The sequence below is a fragment of the Amphiprion ocellaris genome, chromosome 13, assembly GCF_022539595.1.
Source record: "Amphiprion ocellaris isolate individual 3 ecotype Okinawa chromosome 13, ASM2253959v1, whole genome shotgun sequence".
Lineage (NCBI taxonomy): Eukaryota > Metazoa > Chordata > Actinopteri > Pomacentridae > Amphiprion > Amphiprion ocellaris.
This window is the reverse complement of record NC_072778.1, coordinates 32,909,694-32,924,197: the sequence shown is the minus strand read 5'-3', so window position 1 is coordinate 32,924,197 and position 14,504 is coordinate 32,909,694. Positions and strand designations below refer to the sequence as shown.

The window sequence follows — 14,504 nt, the reverse complement described above, 5'->3', positions numbered from 1 at the left end:
CACAAACATTAGTTTAGGATGACTGGACCAATGTTTGAGTCACTCTCTGTTTTTGTGTAATAGATTTAAATGCTTGCTGACCATTTTTCATCAGCGCGGTCGATGGCTGACTATCTCTGTGGACCACAGTGCTGGCAGCTCTGTTTCTCCCCACAATAGCCTTACTTATCCTGCATCAATACTCCGATGTGTTGCATATTTGCCTGGTTGCTCAAATGTCCATTCACAGTGCTCCCTCTTACCTAACTTTCCCTGTAAACTCTATAGGGAGCGCAAGGCAAGAGTGAGTCACAGCAGTGCATCCATTAATTTTATACCAACCTTTCACTGTCTCTTCCACTCTCTCTGTCTCTTCCTCTTCCTATCTCTGTTTTCTAGGTGACTGAAGTGGAGATTGACATTACGGAGGCCCTTTAGGAGGCCCCCCTCCATCTCCCCTCCCCACCGCCTTTTCCTCCTTCTCCTCTGCATCCACCTCTCCTCCCTGCATCCCCGCCCCTTTGCTGAACCTCAGCATGGATCTGAAGGACCGGAGGCACCGCTCCCTGACCAGGGGTCGCTGCTCCAAAGACTCCCAGTACAACACCTCCTCCTTGGATGCAGACGAGTGCCGTGTGCCCACCCAGAAGTCCTACAGCTCCAGCGAGACACTCAAGGCCTTCGACCATGAGCAGAGACTGCACTATGGCGGCTGCGTGACCGACCTGGTGCACCATGAGGCTGATGAGTATTCCAGACAAGGTGGGTTTGTGGAGCAAAGTATTGCTTTCAAATACTTCATTGTGCAGTCCTGAATTGGGCTTAATCCATACTATGCTGGACTGTAGACAGAAAATCAAGTCGGTTTTATAACCTTCAAGGGCCAGTTCAATATTTTGGGAAACATGCTTGTTTGCTTTCTTACTGAGGGTTGGATGAGAACATCAATACCACTCTCAAGTCTGTATGAAGCTATCGCCAAAACCTCCAAAGACAAAACAGCTAGCCTGGTTGAACTAACCAGCTGCTGGTGGTAGTCTATTTACTGTATTTATTTACTGTACATATACTGTTTTTTTCTTGTCTGTACAGTCCAGGATTGGGCTTAATCCATACAGTGCTGGACTGAAGACATAGCATAGAAAATCAAGTCATATTTATGATCTTAAAGGACTACTTCAATATTTTGGGAAACATGCTTCTGTGTTTTACCTAGAGCTGGATGAAAATTCTGATGAACTCTCATGGCTGTCTGGACTCAGGTAGAGGCAAATAGCAAGCCTGTCTAAGCTAACTAGCTACTGGTGATAGCCTCATCTACTGTATTAATTTACAGTACATGGGTATTGATTTTCTTGTCTAGTTCTTGGCAAGAAAGCCATTAACCACATTCCCCAAACTATTCCTCTAATTAATCCCTGTTCATTTGCATAAAACCTATATTTGTATTAAGCATTGAAGAGATTCTTTGCAGGCTTTATCAAAAATGGAGTGAATGAAATATGGTTCCAGGGTTGTAAAATCCTGTCTGGATGTAACAGATAATGAGGGCTATTAATTGCAGCTAAAAGGTAAAACTGAAAACTCAGGGTTGCCTCATTTTCTGTCAAAATTTCAACAATTATGTCCACTGTGATTGCAATTTCAGCAAAAAAAAAATGTAATTTTTCTCTCCAGCACATGTGGTTGAACCCAGTGATCCCCCCCAGTCCTGTTTTGTGGTCCAACATCACACGGACACCTTCAGTCACATACTGTCACACTGTTGCATGTGTAAACGGTTTCCAGCTGTAGACTACTTTCAGGCACTCTGCGTTTCTTGCAAGTCTTCTGTGGCAAGCTGTTAATGTAATCAGATGCTGTAAATGTTGCACTTTGCAGCAGAAGACCAAAGCAGACCTTTAGCACTGGCAAGACTGTCATAATGAACTTCTGTATCCCCTGGTGAGCGAGTTAGCCGATAGGCCGATAGGTCATTTCTGAAGGGGTGGGTTGGCTCTCATAGCCATGTCTTTAAACTGTGTGTCTGTGTATTTGTGTGTTTGTGCACATGTGTATATTGCGAAGGGACATGAAACAGGCAGTATTGATCCTTGGCTTGTGAAAGGAGTCAGACTCAATGGGATTGATCTGTGCTAAGCTCTGTTTTCTCTACATGGGCACAGACAGGAGAGGAAGCCAGTCTAGAGCAATACAACACAACAATAATGCAGAAGATAGTACAATACCACTAGAATCTCCCTTAAACATAAATAAATTTATATGACAAAGAGTCCTTGGCGGTATTCTCCAAATGAAATGTCGCCTCTACAGCTTGAAAAGATAAACCTACTTCCAAGGATTCACGTCTGAGTGTCTGTGCTTTCTAGAAATTAGAGAAATGGGTCAAACTGGCAGTAGTTTAGTTTAGTGCAATGGCACACTTACAGGGAAGAAAGGCTTTTTAAAGAAAGGAATACAACAGACGAACGTACTTCGTCAGAGGCAAAGGTAACAACAGAAAATGGAGGATTGATTGTCGTAATGGTTGAAAGACTGGAAGTCAGTGGTGTATGCTGTTCGGACACACTCCAATGCTGCACTGAGCTGACCTCACACCAGGCGATAGCTGGTCGATACCACAGTCCTCTCAGCCTATCGGCTCCTTCGAAAGCCCAGAGCCACAGATGCATCGTGGGAAGTGTGGCCACAGGAGACCAACAGTGTTGCAGCACCATATGGACTGTGACACTACGGGAGGAGGAGTAGTGCTGGAAGGATGGAGAAAGAGAAGGAGTTAGAGTGAGAAAGACAGAGTGAGAGAAGCAGCAGATAACTGTTTTCCTTATCTTCTGACTAGAGATTTTTCATGAGTAGGGAATGAGAGTATTTGAAACAGTGTGGTCCTTTTTTTGAACAGCTTGTAGTTGAGAAGCAAGAGCAGACAGAAACTTTATTTTCTGTAACATTATAGAGACAGATTTCAGATCGCTTCCCTTTTGTGTTATTGAATATCTAACAAATGGTTTGAAGGAGACACTTTGTCTGAACTGACCTGCGATATTAGTTATTCATGGCTGACGGAGACCACACTTGAAAATATGATTAACTTTGATTAAATTATAATGATGTTGTTCTTTTGGTTGGGTGAGCCATCATGGAGGTTCTGCTTCTTATTGAGAAGTTTTGAGGTCATCTGAAGCTATTCTCAGACTGTTACTTTGCTATGGTTTCTGTGCAGCACAAACCAATTCACATTTCTGTGGTGTGTTAATGCATATTGACTTGTCCTTACAGCCGTCATTAGATTTGTGTGTGAGGCGAAAAAGGCACAAGTCATGCACAAATGGAACAGGAACACCCACTGAGCATGTGTAGCTGTAAATTGACACACAGTACTACATTGTTGAGCTGTTAGGTTCATGTTCTTCAATAGCTTGTTGACTCACCTGCAGCAGCTGGAGAAAAGTTCAGTTCACTGATAAGTAGCCATGCAACTGCTGCTTAGGGAAACATAATGCAGATTTTTACAAGTCAAATTTTTCGGGCATGTTTTTATAATTCTGAAAAGTCATTGAAGTTATACCGTGCAAATTAGGAGTATTGCAGATGTCCTCAGGATGTGTCCTGAGCCAAACAAAGAATCTTGGGATGCAGTTCTTTGAGAAAAACTCTCTTTTTTTCCCCTTGAATTAATAAGGTTTATAATTGAGTACATTGTATGCATAATCAGTTTATTTTTGATCATCTATACAACTTACACAAACAGTTGCTTTTCTCTCTGTTTCTAGACATGCAAAACAGTTGTGCAAAGTATAATTTTCATGTTACTCCAATTCCATTGCATTCCAAACCAACTTACTTCCTTCACATAATTATGCATGAAAAGCTTCAGTGGAATTCCAGTGTTTCCTGAAGCATAAATTCAACTAAAAAGGCACATCATCTCCCTTTGGAAGCATATTTCAAGTGTGCGTGGGAGTCATTTCGGGGTAATGAATATTTGCGTTTTTAACAACATAATATATCTCTGTATTCTCTGCTATGTTTAAGACATAGTATTATAATATGCTAATTGTACATCTACATGAAAAACAGGCTGCAAACATATCACACTACAAAACACTAGCTTAGCAATGTATCTGGGTGCATTCATTTAAAGCAGCAAACAGTAACAAATAGTGACAAACATAGGCATGGTCAACACAAATCTACAAGTTGTAATAATTTTGATAACTCTGAAATAGATATATTTTTAAAATCATGTTCCAACAAATATTTAGTGCTCCTAGCAACCATAGCAACGACTACTGTATCTTCTGAGATACTTAACCAGCTACACAGTTGAGGCAAAGTAATCACTCAGCAAACACTAACACAATTTTATGCTGAATAAATGGCATGAAGCATCAGCTTTAGCAGTTTGGTTTGATTATCTGGATATCATTTTTTAGAGTTTAGAGGATAGTGTTGTGTTTTGCAATATACTGTATATACACCGTTCAGGCATAACATTATGACCACCAGCCTAATATTGTGTCCGTTCCCTTTATGCTGCTAAAAATCCTCTGACTCAGTGGTGTATGGACACAGGACCTCTGGGGATGTCCTGTGACACCGGGATGGTAGCAGTGAATTCTGTTGGTCCTTTGGGTTGCAAGGGGGGACCTTCTTAGATCAGGCTTATCCTGGCACATCCCACAGATGCTCAATAAGATCTGGATCTTGGGAGTTTGAAACCAGGATGAACAGCTTAGCTGAGTTAGAGTTTAGGGGGTTGCATTACCTGCAATGTTTAGGTGGGTGGTCCATGTCAAACAACCACATGAATGTCAGGACTCCAGGTTTCCTAGCAGAACATTGCATTATAACAAGATGATCAATGTTATTCTCTTCACCTGTCAGTGGTCAGAATGTTGTGGCTGATTGGTGTATATGCAATATGTTCCCTCATGCACGTGCTATCTTGTTTTGGGTAACTTTTTGAAATGCCCTTGTATCTTAAATCTAGTATTGAGAGATACAATAGGAAGTCTGCAGCTACTTTACATGATCTGCAATTAAGATTTAACCCACAAATGACATTTCATAAAGATTTACTTGTTGATGCTAACACGCCAGAAGGTGTGTTATCATCCGTTGTATTCAGTCATTAACAGAAAGTAACGTAGATTAAGCAGGCAGTCTCTTGGAGTCATGTAATTTAAACTTTTCCAAATAGCGACTTGAAAGGCAGAGCAAGTGAAAAATGAAAGTGAAAGTGAAACTGTAAATGAAAAATAATCCAAAACTAATGACCGCAGACTAGACTGGACCTCACGTCTCCTGGGTAGAGAGCCATAAACTGTGTCCTCTTAATACATGTACACATTCAGTACCTCCACCACTAAATTAAGTGACAAAAGAGCACACTTACGTTATAAGATCATGACAGGTGACTGAGTCTACTGCACAATGGAGAAAGCCACCTACTCAGATAACCATGGACATTATTACAACTTATAATGGCCATTTAAAGTCCTGACAACAAGTGAGACAGGTTGGCCTGTGGAGGCATTGACTCCACAGGACCTCTGACGGTGCCCTGTCTTATCAGGCTCAAAGCAGGAGACCATTTAAGTTCTTTAACTTCCTAGGTGGGCCTCCCACAGATTGGACTTGTTTTTCCAGCACCTCCCACAGATGCTCAATCCTACTGAAATCTGGGGAATTTAGAGTCAATACATTTAACCCTTTGTCAGGGTCGTCAAACCATTCCTGAACAAATTTTTGCAGTGTGTCAGGGCACATTATCCCGTTGAAGGAGACCACTGCTGTCAGGGAACACTGTCACCATGAGGGTGCTCTGCAAAAATGCTTAGGTGGGTGATATGTGTCAAAGTAACATAAGTGCCACGACCCAGGATTTTCTAGCAGAACCAGAGAATCACAATGCCTGTGTTGGCTTGCATTTTTTCCCATAATACATCCTGCTGCTATCTCTTCCACAAACAAATGCACAGGTCCCTGGCAGTCCACACAATGTGAAAGAAAACAGACCAGGCAACTATCCCGCATTGCTCCATGGTCCAGTTCTGATGCTTGTGTGCCCATTGTAGGCTCTTTTAGTGGTGGACAGAGGTTTGCATGGACACTCTGACTCGTTTTCAGCTGCAGTATGTAATTTTCATCATAGCCAGGCCATCATAATTTGCCGTTTGACGAGATAGCTCAGGTTTTTACACTTGCTCATTTTTCCTCTTCCAACACATGAACTTCAAGAACTGACTGTTCACTTGCTGCTTAATATATCCCACCCCCTTGACGTGTCATTGTAACAAGATAATCAGTGGTATTCATCTCGCTGTCAGTGGTTTTTGGCTGATTGGTGCATTGTGGAATGATACTGGAGTCCCTGTTTCAAATCATGCAGCTGCACCAGGCTAAACATACTGAATATGTGCACATTTGAAATAAGCCCTTTTTCATTTCAGTTTATTTTCAGTGTTTGAAAACTAGCTGTCCCCAGTGGCTCCTTGGAGATCCTGATAAAGTAGGTTCTGTTGTATCTTTCAGCAGACCCCCCACTTTCATTGCATCTCAACTCCACTGTTTCCCCATTACAGACTTATTACCTAGTCTGCTTGGATAAGCACAGCCAAATAACACATTCTTTCCTCAACATAACATGCAGCCGCCTGGAAAGCTCATTACAAGTGTTCACTATTTAACAGCATATTTGAAACCACCAGTGATCCCAATAAGGCAGAAGTCTCATTCTCATATAACCAGATATACCAGACACTCTTGTTGGCTTTATTTTACACATAAAACTGGAATATGTCTAATTTCTCTGGCATATTTTTTTCGGTGGTTTAGCTGGCAGCATGAATCATTGCTAAACAGATCCCATGACAGAAATACAGATATGACAAATGTGTAAACGCCAATATATCACTCTGAGCAGTGAACAGTAGCACACAACTTCGTACTCTCCTACTGCAGTCTCTCTTTGTTCGGCAGTTGTCTTTCACTTCTCCATCTCTCGGCTCTTCTTCTCATACAACTCATGCTGCATCTCTTTGTCTCTCTCCTATTTAGCACATCCCAGGAGTGTGTCATCCCTACTGGTCCACCTCTAGATAGCAGGCATTATCACAGCCACTGCAGTCTGTAGAAGCTTTGGCCTTTCCTTTTCAGAGGGATCTAAATGAGCCCCTCTACATTCTCCTCTGCTGCTTTGCCCCCAGGGCTGGAAACCACACAGAGAATCCAGCACCCTGCTGCCTACCTCACTGCCTGGACAACATTCAACCTCATCTACTGTCCCTTCTCAACTGTGTCGCTCTGTGTCTCTCTCCTTCTATCTTGCGCCTTTTTCTCACTTTCTTTTATGTCCTTTTTTGCTCTTCTGTCACACCTTTCATGTCTGCTTTCTCCGTCACATCCTTTCCCTCCCCATTTCTCTCACCCTTGCTGTTCCTGTATTGTTGCTTTAGTGTTCATAGCACACATTTGTTATGTTGAGGCCCTCTATGGATTTGAGTGCATGGGGTGTCTTCATGTTTGATTTCACACAGGTCTCTCCTGCTTTGTGAGCTCTATAGGTTTGACCTCTCGCACTTTAACAGCATTGTATGAGCTGATATTATCAGATTGAGCCCATTCAAATCTAAAAATCTGCCCTACACATTCTGTTTGGCTATGTTTCCCTCATTTCGCATTCCTGTTTCTTCCTTGACTTTGATGTGACAAATGACTGGAGAAGCCAAGGATTGCTTTGTCCAAAAACTGTGCCAAACTCTGCCACTCGTATCCTGGCAAGATCGCCTCCACTGTCTGTGTTCAAGACCGAATGAGAATAAAAATGCTCTGCTAGGTGGCTGAGAGGAGGCTTTATGTTAGAGAGGCAGCCTTTGTTTCCTCTGTCCTCTTCATTCTGTGGGGACGCTTCCAAGTATCTGCAACCTCTCTGCAGGAGCAATCTCTGGTAACGTGTCCTCTTCAGCAAGATTCAGGGACTAACCCTACCACTCTGCAGAGAGCAACTCCCTATGTGACAGTGTTTGCAGAATCCTCCATGAAAAGATGAAAGGAACATGCATAATACATTTGATTAAGTCTATTATGTGATCTAAGTGTGGCATCTTTCACTATTTCAAGTCACTTCTGGGCCAGAAGGATGTGTTTACCAAACTGACTGAAGACCTAATTCCATTAAGAGTACTCCATTGGTTTAATATTGCACTCCTGTTATATTGACAGATTCGTGGGGGGCATTTTCATATTATGCAATTCGACCAGTAACTGTTTTGGTGGAGATTCAGATGTAGCCTCGAGTAGAGATGAGCAGCACCAGGGACAAGGTTTTTTTTATTTTTCATTTTCCATCTTGCAATGTTGAGATTCAAATAACAAAACTATCAAATCTAAGGCAGGTCCCTCTGGAGCAAAAAACAGCTTTGTAAAACTTTCTTTTGCACATGGACTAGACTACTGACTTCTGAACAGATTTTCAAGTGTGAAATTGGTGGCATTCCCCTTTATAACAAACTCCAGTATGCTTATTGTTATCTCTATTTTTATACTGTACTTAAATTTTTTAGTAATTGTTTTTATTGTAAATACTATCACAATTTAGCACCTTATTTCTTTTACTGGCAATTTCCTTATTTTTCTTAAATGTAACATTTGAGCTCAATGAAGCTCTCAACTGCTAGAAATTCAAGGTACAACTGTGATTTAATATAGCAGTATATTAGTAGAATAGTGAACACAAATCACATAAGAGTAAAATCTATTTTAATGATTACTTAGTCATAGAGGAGACACATGCAGGGAAGTGGAAGAAAAGGCCCGATATTCTGTCAGTTCTGGGGTTTCCCGTACCGGATGAATAAAGTCTGTCTGTCTGTCTGTCTGTCTGTATGTCTGTCTCTCTGTCTGTTGTGGGTACAGTTGTGTATCCTCTTCCACCAGTGCACAAACCCAGTGTGTAATTTCTGGTTGAGGTCCTTACAGCACAAATGTTAAGGGCCTCCAGCTGCAAAAAAGCACAACTGCAGATTGGCAGTGTGAAGCCAGTGAGAGTTCTTGTCCTTGATGCTTCCCTTGCACTTCTTCTTTTTGGCTGAGGCTCTTTCACAGTCCTTGGTTGAATTAGGGGAACGGCATGTACCTACCACATGTTCACCCCCTGGTGATGCTTATCGCTTGCAGCGGCTGGTGACATCTTGTGTCACAGAAGGAGCACATGACTGTTTGCAGCCCTTCACGGGCCAACAGTATAGATGACAGTGACAAGGACTGCAGTGCACAGGGATGTTGGATGTTGAGAGTAAACAAGTGCCGAACAAAAATTCACAAGAACGTTACGTGCGAGCCTTTGTGTGTATCTGTGCCTGTGTGTGTCCGTGCATTCCACTAGGTTACAGTCAACCTGGACTGCTGATGATCAAAGAGAGAACAAAGCAGCTGCATGCTATTAAAAATAAATGGCGGTGAGATTAAATACAATCCCTCCCCTCTTCCTCCGATCCCTCTTTATCTTTGTCTTCTCCCTGGCATTCTGTGCCTCTGCCAGCTGCTGACACTCAAAAGCATCCCGTAGCTGCAGCAATAGAGCAACGGAGTTGCTGAAGAATATCCTGGGGCTGACACTGCTCCACTCCTCCAATCCTCAATGCACTCCTACTCACCCCATCCCCAAATTCACTCTTTTAGACAGGAAACCGCTCATGTGGTTTTGCATGTGTGGCCCCTGTCATGCCCAGGGGTCCTTACAAGGGGCTACAACTCAAAGTAACATCTGGTCCAGCGTTTGGCTTTCATAGACTCACACTTAGGCTACTGTACATGTTAAAGGGGCCCAATTTACAGACTCACTTAAACTCTTTTCCCTGAATTACAAATTTATCTTCATAAATTGCATTTGTGAAAGAGTGAGAGTGATTATTAGTTGTTTTGGCACTAAGTGCAAATCTGTCAGAACATGACATACCTTTGGGATTCAGTCTATAACAACATCCACACACCAAAATACACCTCAGCGTAGTTTGTCAACTCCTGTCTGTGCTATAAACTGCTAAAGTGCTGGCTATTAGCAGTGATGTTGGCACAGGTGCATGCACACACACACATGCAAACACTGGGTAACAAATGAGACAAATAATAGGAAGAGGCCGGGGAGATGCATGCTGAAGGTGGCAGCTATTTAGCACCGATGCTGGCTCCTATTCGCAGACACGCACACACACACACACACACACATACGCGCACAAATGTTGGGTAACCAACAAGACAATTAATTGGCAGAGTCCAGGGAAATGCATGCTGACATCTGTAATTTTCTTAGAATAAAAATCATTTATCAGACAATTTTGTGTGGGTTTTGTGAGAGTTGAGTTAATCTATGTTTACTATGTAATGACCCTCTTTGACTCTGCTTTGGCAGCTTTTGATAAATGAGGCAGATTGTAAATGTCACTGTTATCAAGTGTTTTTTTTTCTTCTCTCAGCAGTCACTTGCTTCCTAGGCTGTAATTAAACATGTTCCCCAGCTACAGAATTTAAACGTGTGTGTATGTCTTTGTGTACACACATTTCTTACCCAAGTCTATATGTGTTTTGATGTTGCCTCTGTCCTTGCTTTAGCGATAAAAATTATCTGTTTTCCAACTGATGTTGGTGCATGCGTAAACAGGCTTCAGATGCTATGCGACTGCCATGCAGATAAAGGCATGCATAAAGAATGACGCTCTTTGTACAAAGAAAGGTGTTTCAGAAACTATATGGCAGAAGATGAAAAGATGAAAGAAGAGAGGATTTTGTGATAATGTCGGAAAATGGCAGAGGGGGGAAAGAATGCCACTAACAGGAGCAGCTTTTCCTCTGAGGACTCCATTCCCTACGCAAAAATCTTAATGCAAGAGTCAAAAGGTCATTACTGCGTGAATGTCTTTTGTTTTCTTGATAAATTCGTACAATGCCTGTGGTGACACAAAGGTTTAAAACATTTACACAGCTTGCGCAGTCTGCAGTAATTTAAGATTTAAACCTTGATTTGGCCCCTGGTACACATTTTCCCCTACAGTGTTCTGAGCAGACAGTGGAAATCTTCTGGAGTGCTGAGATGTGCACAACTCATACACTGATCACTGACAAAAAGATAGATTCTGGTTCAAAGTCATCTTTCTTTTTCTTCTTTGTACTAAACCCCGTATTTCTATTTTCTAACATTGTCGTTGCCGTGGTTACCTGCCGTTTAAAGATCCCCTCAGATGAAAATCAACTTCTTATTTTTTTTTTTTCATCTTGTTAACATGTCCATATGGTGTTTTTTACATGCTATAAGAACCATCATGAGCAGAAAATAAGCAGTCAACGCCATGACGGAACGTTTTGCCCTCAAACTGCAGCATACCGGCAACAGTCTTAGAAACACAGATACAGAAAACTAGGAGTTTATACGTAGCAAAGCTAAAGAACCAATCCTGTCACCTAGCAGCATGAGGCTTCCTATGCGAGTATTTTTCTTGAGTATTTTAGGGTAATTTCACAGCGTTTGAACATCGCAGGTGAGCTGGTGTCCTTGAGCTGCAGGTGGGGAATTCATAGATCCACACATTTTAAGGGAAGCAAAAGTGTAGTTCCATCTAAGCCAGTTTAAGGCATGAAGGGATTATCGTCATGAAAATAAAGCTTCTTAATATGTAACGCTGATGCACAGAGGTGAGTATTTAGGAGTTTAATCAATACCCAGAGAGGGACTTTAATGTACCTTGCAGTGAGAGTTAGAGTGCTTCTTAAATCCAAATTGTGCTGTGCTGTTCGGAGCTACTTTCTCTATTTGCTGGTGTTCTTTCTTTATTTGCAGCACATTTTAGTATTTGTTTTTGTTGCTTTTGCTGCATGTGTTGAAAAATTGGAGAAGATGTTTTATTAGTGTATTTGTGTTTTATCTGTTTGCCTGTGTTTTCTTAAGCTACAGTCTGTTTAGCTCTCAGGGTCACCATAATCATATCCTCTGAGTTCCTCTCCTGTCATCAATTAAACCCCTAAAAGCTCTATTCGTATTGAAATGTTTAAAAGTTTTCAATGAAAATAATCAGTTCCTGCCTAATTCTAGTTTCTTTTAGAATATGCAAACTATAAAATCCCTGCACCTTTCTCCACCTACACCTCCATTCTATGCTGCAGCTCCAGCACACCGGCTCACCTATAGAACTATACTGCCTTACAATATTGCGAGGTGTAACTTTGGAGTGATTCTGTCATTGAATCCTTGTTTTTTTCTTTTTTTTTTTTTTTTTAAAATCGGTGCTCTGCAAATTTAAAGTTTAGTTGCTCTACCATGGTCTTTAGTGCTTATTTCACTCGTCTGTCTTCCAGTAGGAAACGATAATGTGGACATTTTAACTAGATCAGAAATTACATTTTCACTGGAGGATGTTCTTAAAATGCAAAACATATATTTACAAGGCTCATGTAAACAACTGCATTTATTGTCAATCATAACCACACACATATATAACTTAACCGCCTCCTGACTGACAAACTGTGAATGCTGATTGTCATGTTTTCTTTGCATATTTTTATAACTCTGTTCAGAATTAAATTTTGTAATTTAATCAAGTTTTCATGCATAGATAGTTTGGCCCTATTCACTTTGTTGATTAATAAAACTGCAATGGTCAGCAACACAAATGATAGTTTGCATCACTTTGACACAAGTCATCTGAGGTAAATAGCGCAATTTATTTCATCTGGTATTTAAGGTAGTTAGAAAATTCATAAATCATAGTTATTTTACCCAAAAATCTTTTCTTTTTTTTGGCCATGGCCTCCAATGTAGCAATTTCCAAAGAGAAGTGCAAAACCTTGATACCTTTTTGATATATAGTGAACAAAACAATTCTAACAACATCAATTGGGTTGTTCAATCTGAGCACAAAAATCAGTAAAAGGAGACAAACACCACCCAAGGGCTTGTTCACTGACAGCAGTGCAATGCCTACATGAATTTGTAGGTTGCGGTTTACATATTTCTGTCCATCAACAGTGAACATTTATAGCTCTCATCCCAACCTGGTCCAAATCTTCAGTATCTGCAAATCTTTTTTTTTTTTTAAATCCCATTTTGAAGTGTGTCTTGGGCAGCTTGTGCCATTTTCAGGATTCCTGAAAGGCATTAATTTTCTAATTGATTCGCCAGAAGATGTAAGTGGAGAATTCTATTGTTCTAACCAGTGAAGCATGTCTCCCAGTCTAGACAACTTTGGCCTCCACGTTCATGGATGAGAGGTGTTTCACTGCTTCGAGCTTTGCCTTTCAGTGACAAGACCTCCTCCAGAGTGCATGGTGTTGTGTCATGTCCTGTCATGTCCTATCCAACCCAGGCTGCTGTCCTCCTGGGCAGGAGGAGAACTAGCCCAGGAATGGGTGACATTTGTCACACCTATTTTGGTCTCCTCATTAGGAGGTGCAAGGGCCCCCGTGGCTCAGGCGGGAACCAAAAGAACGGATGTCATCTGGGAGGTGTGGGAAGTGTCTGACCATGACACTCCTATTTGGACATAACTGTTAAGTCGTTACTGTGCTGTTAATGGTGGCGTTAATGGCATGCCACATGCTATGGGATATGTATGTGTGCAGACATAGATTTTTGATAATCAGTCATCACCGAGCTGTGCCAGGTTAACTGTCAGTGTTGCTCGACATCCTGTCAGTTAAGCAGTAAAGGTAATGTAACAGCTTGGCTACTGACACTCTCTCACTCACTATGAACAGCAACAGGCGCTTCAGGAGACAAATAATGATGGAAAGAAGCTATAACAGCAGACGGATACTGAGCCATTTAATCAACACATTCATGTTCACATTCAAATTTCATGCAACTATTTTTTTCAATTGAGTTGCTTCTTAGTGCAACATGAGCATTGGTGGGACTGCAAAAACTTTATTTACTTGTGACAGCAAGATGCAAATGTTTAGTTTTCAGAAGTTAAGATATCATTTTAAATGTGATACTTTATAGTGCTACTTTGTTTTCAGTCCCAGCAAACATAAGTTAAGTAACAGTGTTCTGAATTAAAATTATGGTTCTCCGATGATCGTGCAACAAATCAGGACTTAAATAAGTTATTTAGACATACAGAAAAAAAGTGTACAATAATACTATAAAATGCCTTAGTGCTCTAAATAAGAGATTGCAGGTTGACTAGACAACAGATGTCATTGTTGTTGTTGTCTTAATGGCTAATAGGTCTTACCAGTGTTTTACTATGTAAATTATAGATATTGTAGTAATTGAAGTTGCAGTGTGGAACCTTTGTCTCCCCCTCTGGCAGTGAAAGTAATCACTCAAACACTGTTGATGCACACTTACGACATATACCTTGCTGTTGGCCGCTTCTGTTTTTAGATGCTAATCCTTTCTCTGAACACAGGTTTCTTTTTTCTTGTTATATTTCTGAACCTTTCCTGCTGCAGGCTAATCTGCTCAACCATTGCTGGATGGTGTAAAATGGATCACTACTTTTGCACCAGCATGAAAATATCAGCATCAA

General features: G+C 41.1%; 1 protein-coding gene across 14 annotated transcripts in view; it reads left to right on the top strand.

The window, feature by feature from the left end:
• The window catches only part of tenm2a (teneurin transmembrane protein 2a), a 225,268-nt gene that overhangs the window by 49,545 nt on the left and 161,219 nt on the right, over positions 1–14,504 (top strand). For all 14 annotated transcript variants that reach the window (XM_055016439.1, XM_055016437.1, XM_055016436.1 and 11 more), the window contains exon 2: positions 379–741. In XM_055016439.1, the coding sequence (XP_054872414.1) occupies positions 516–741 (226 nt within the window). In that variant the 5' untranslated portion in view covers positions 379–515. The remainder of the gene's footprint in view (positions 1–378; positions 742–14,504) is intronic.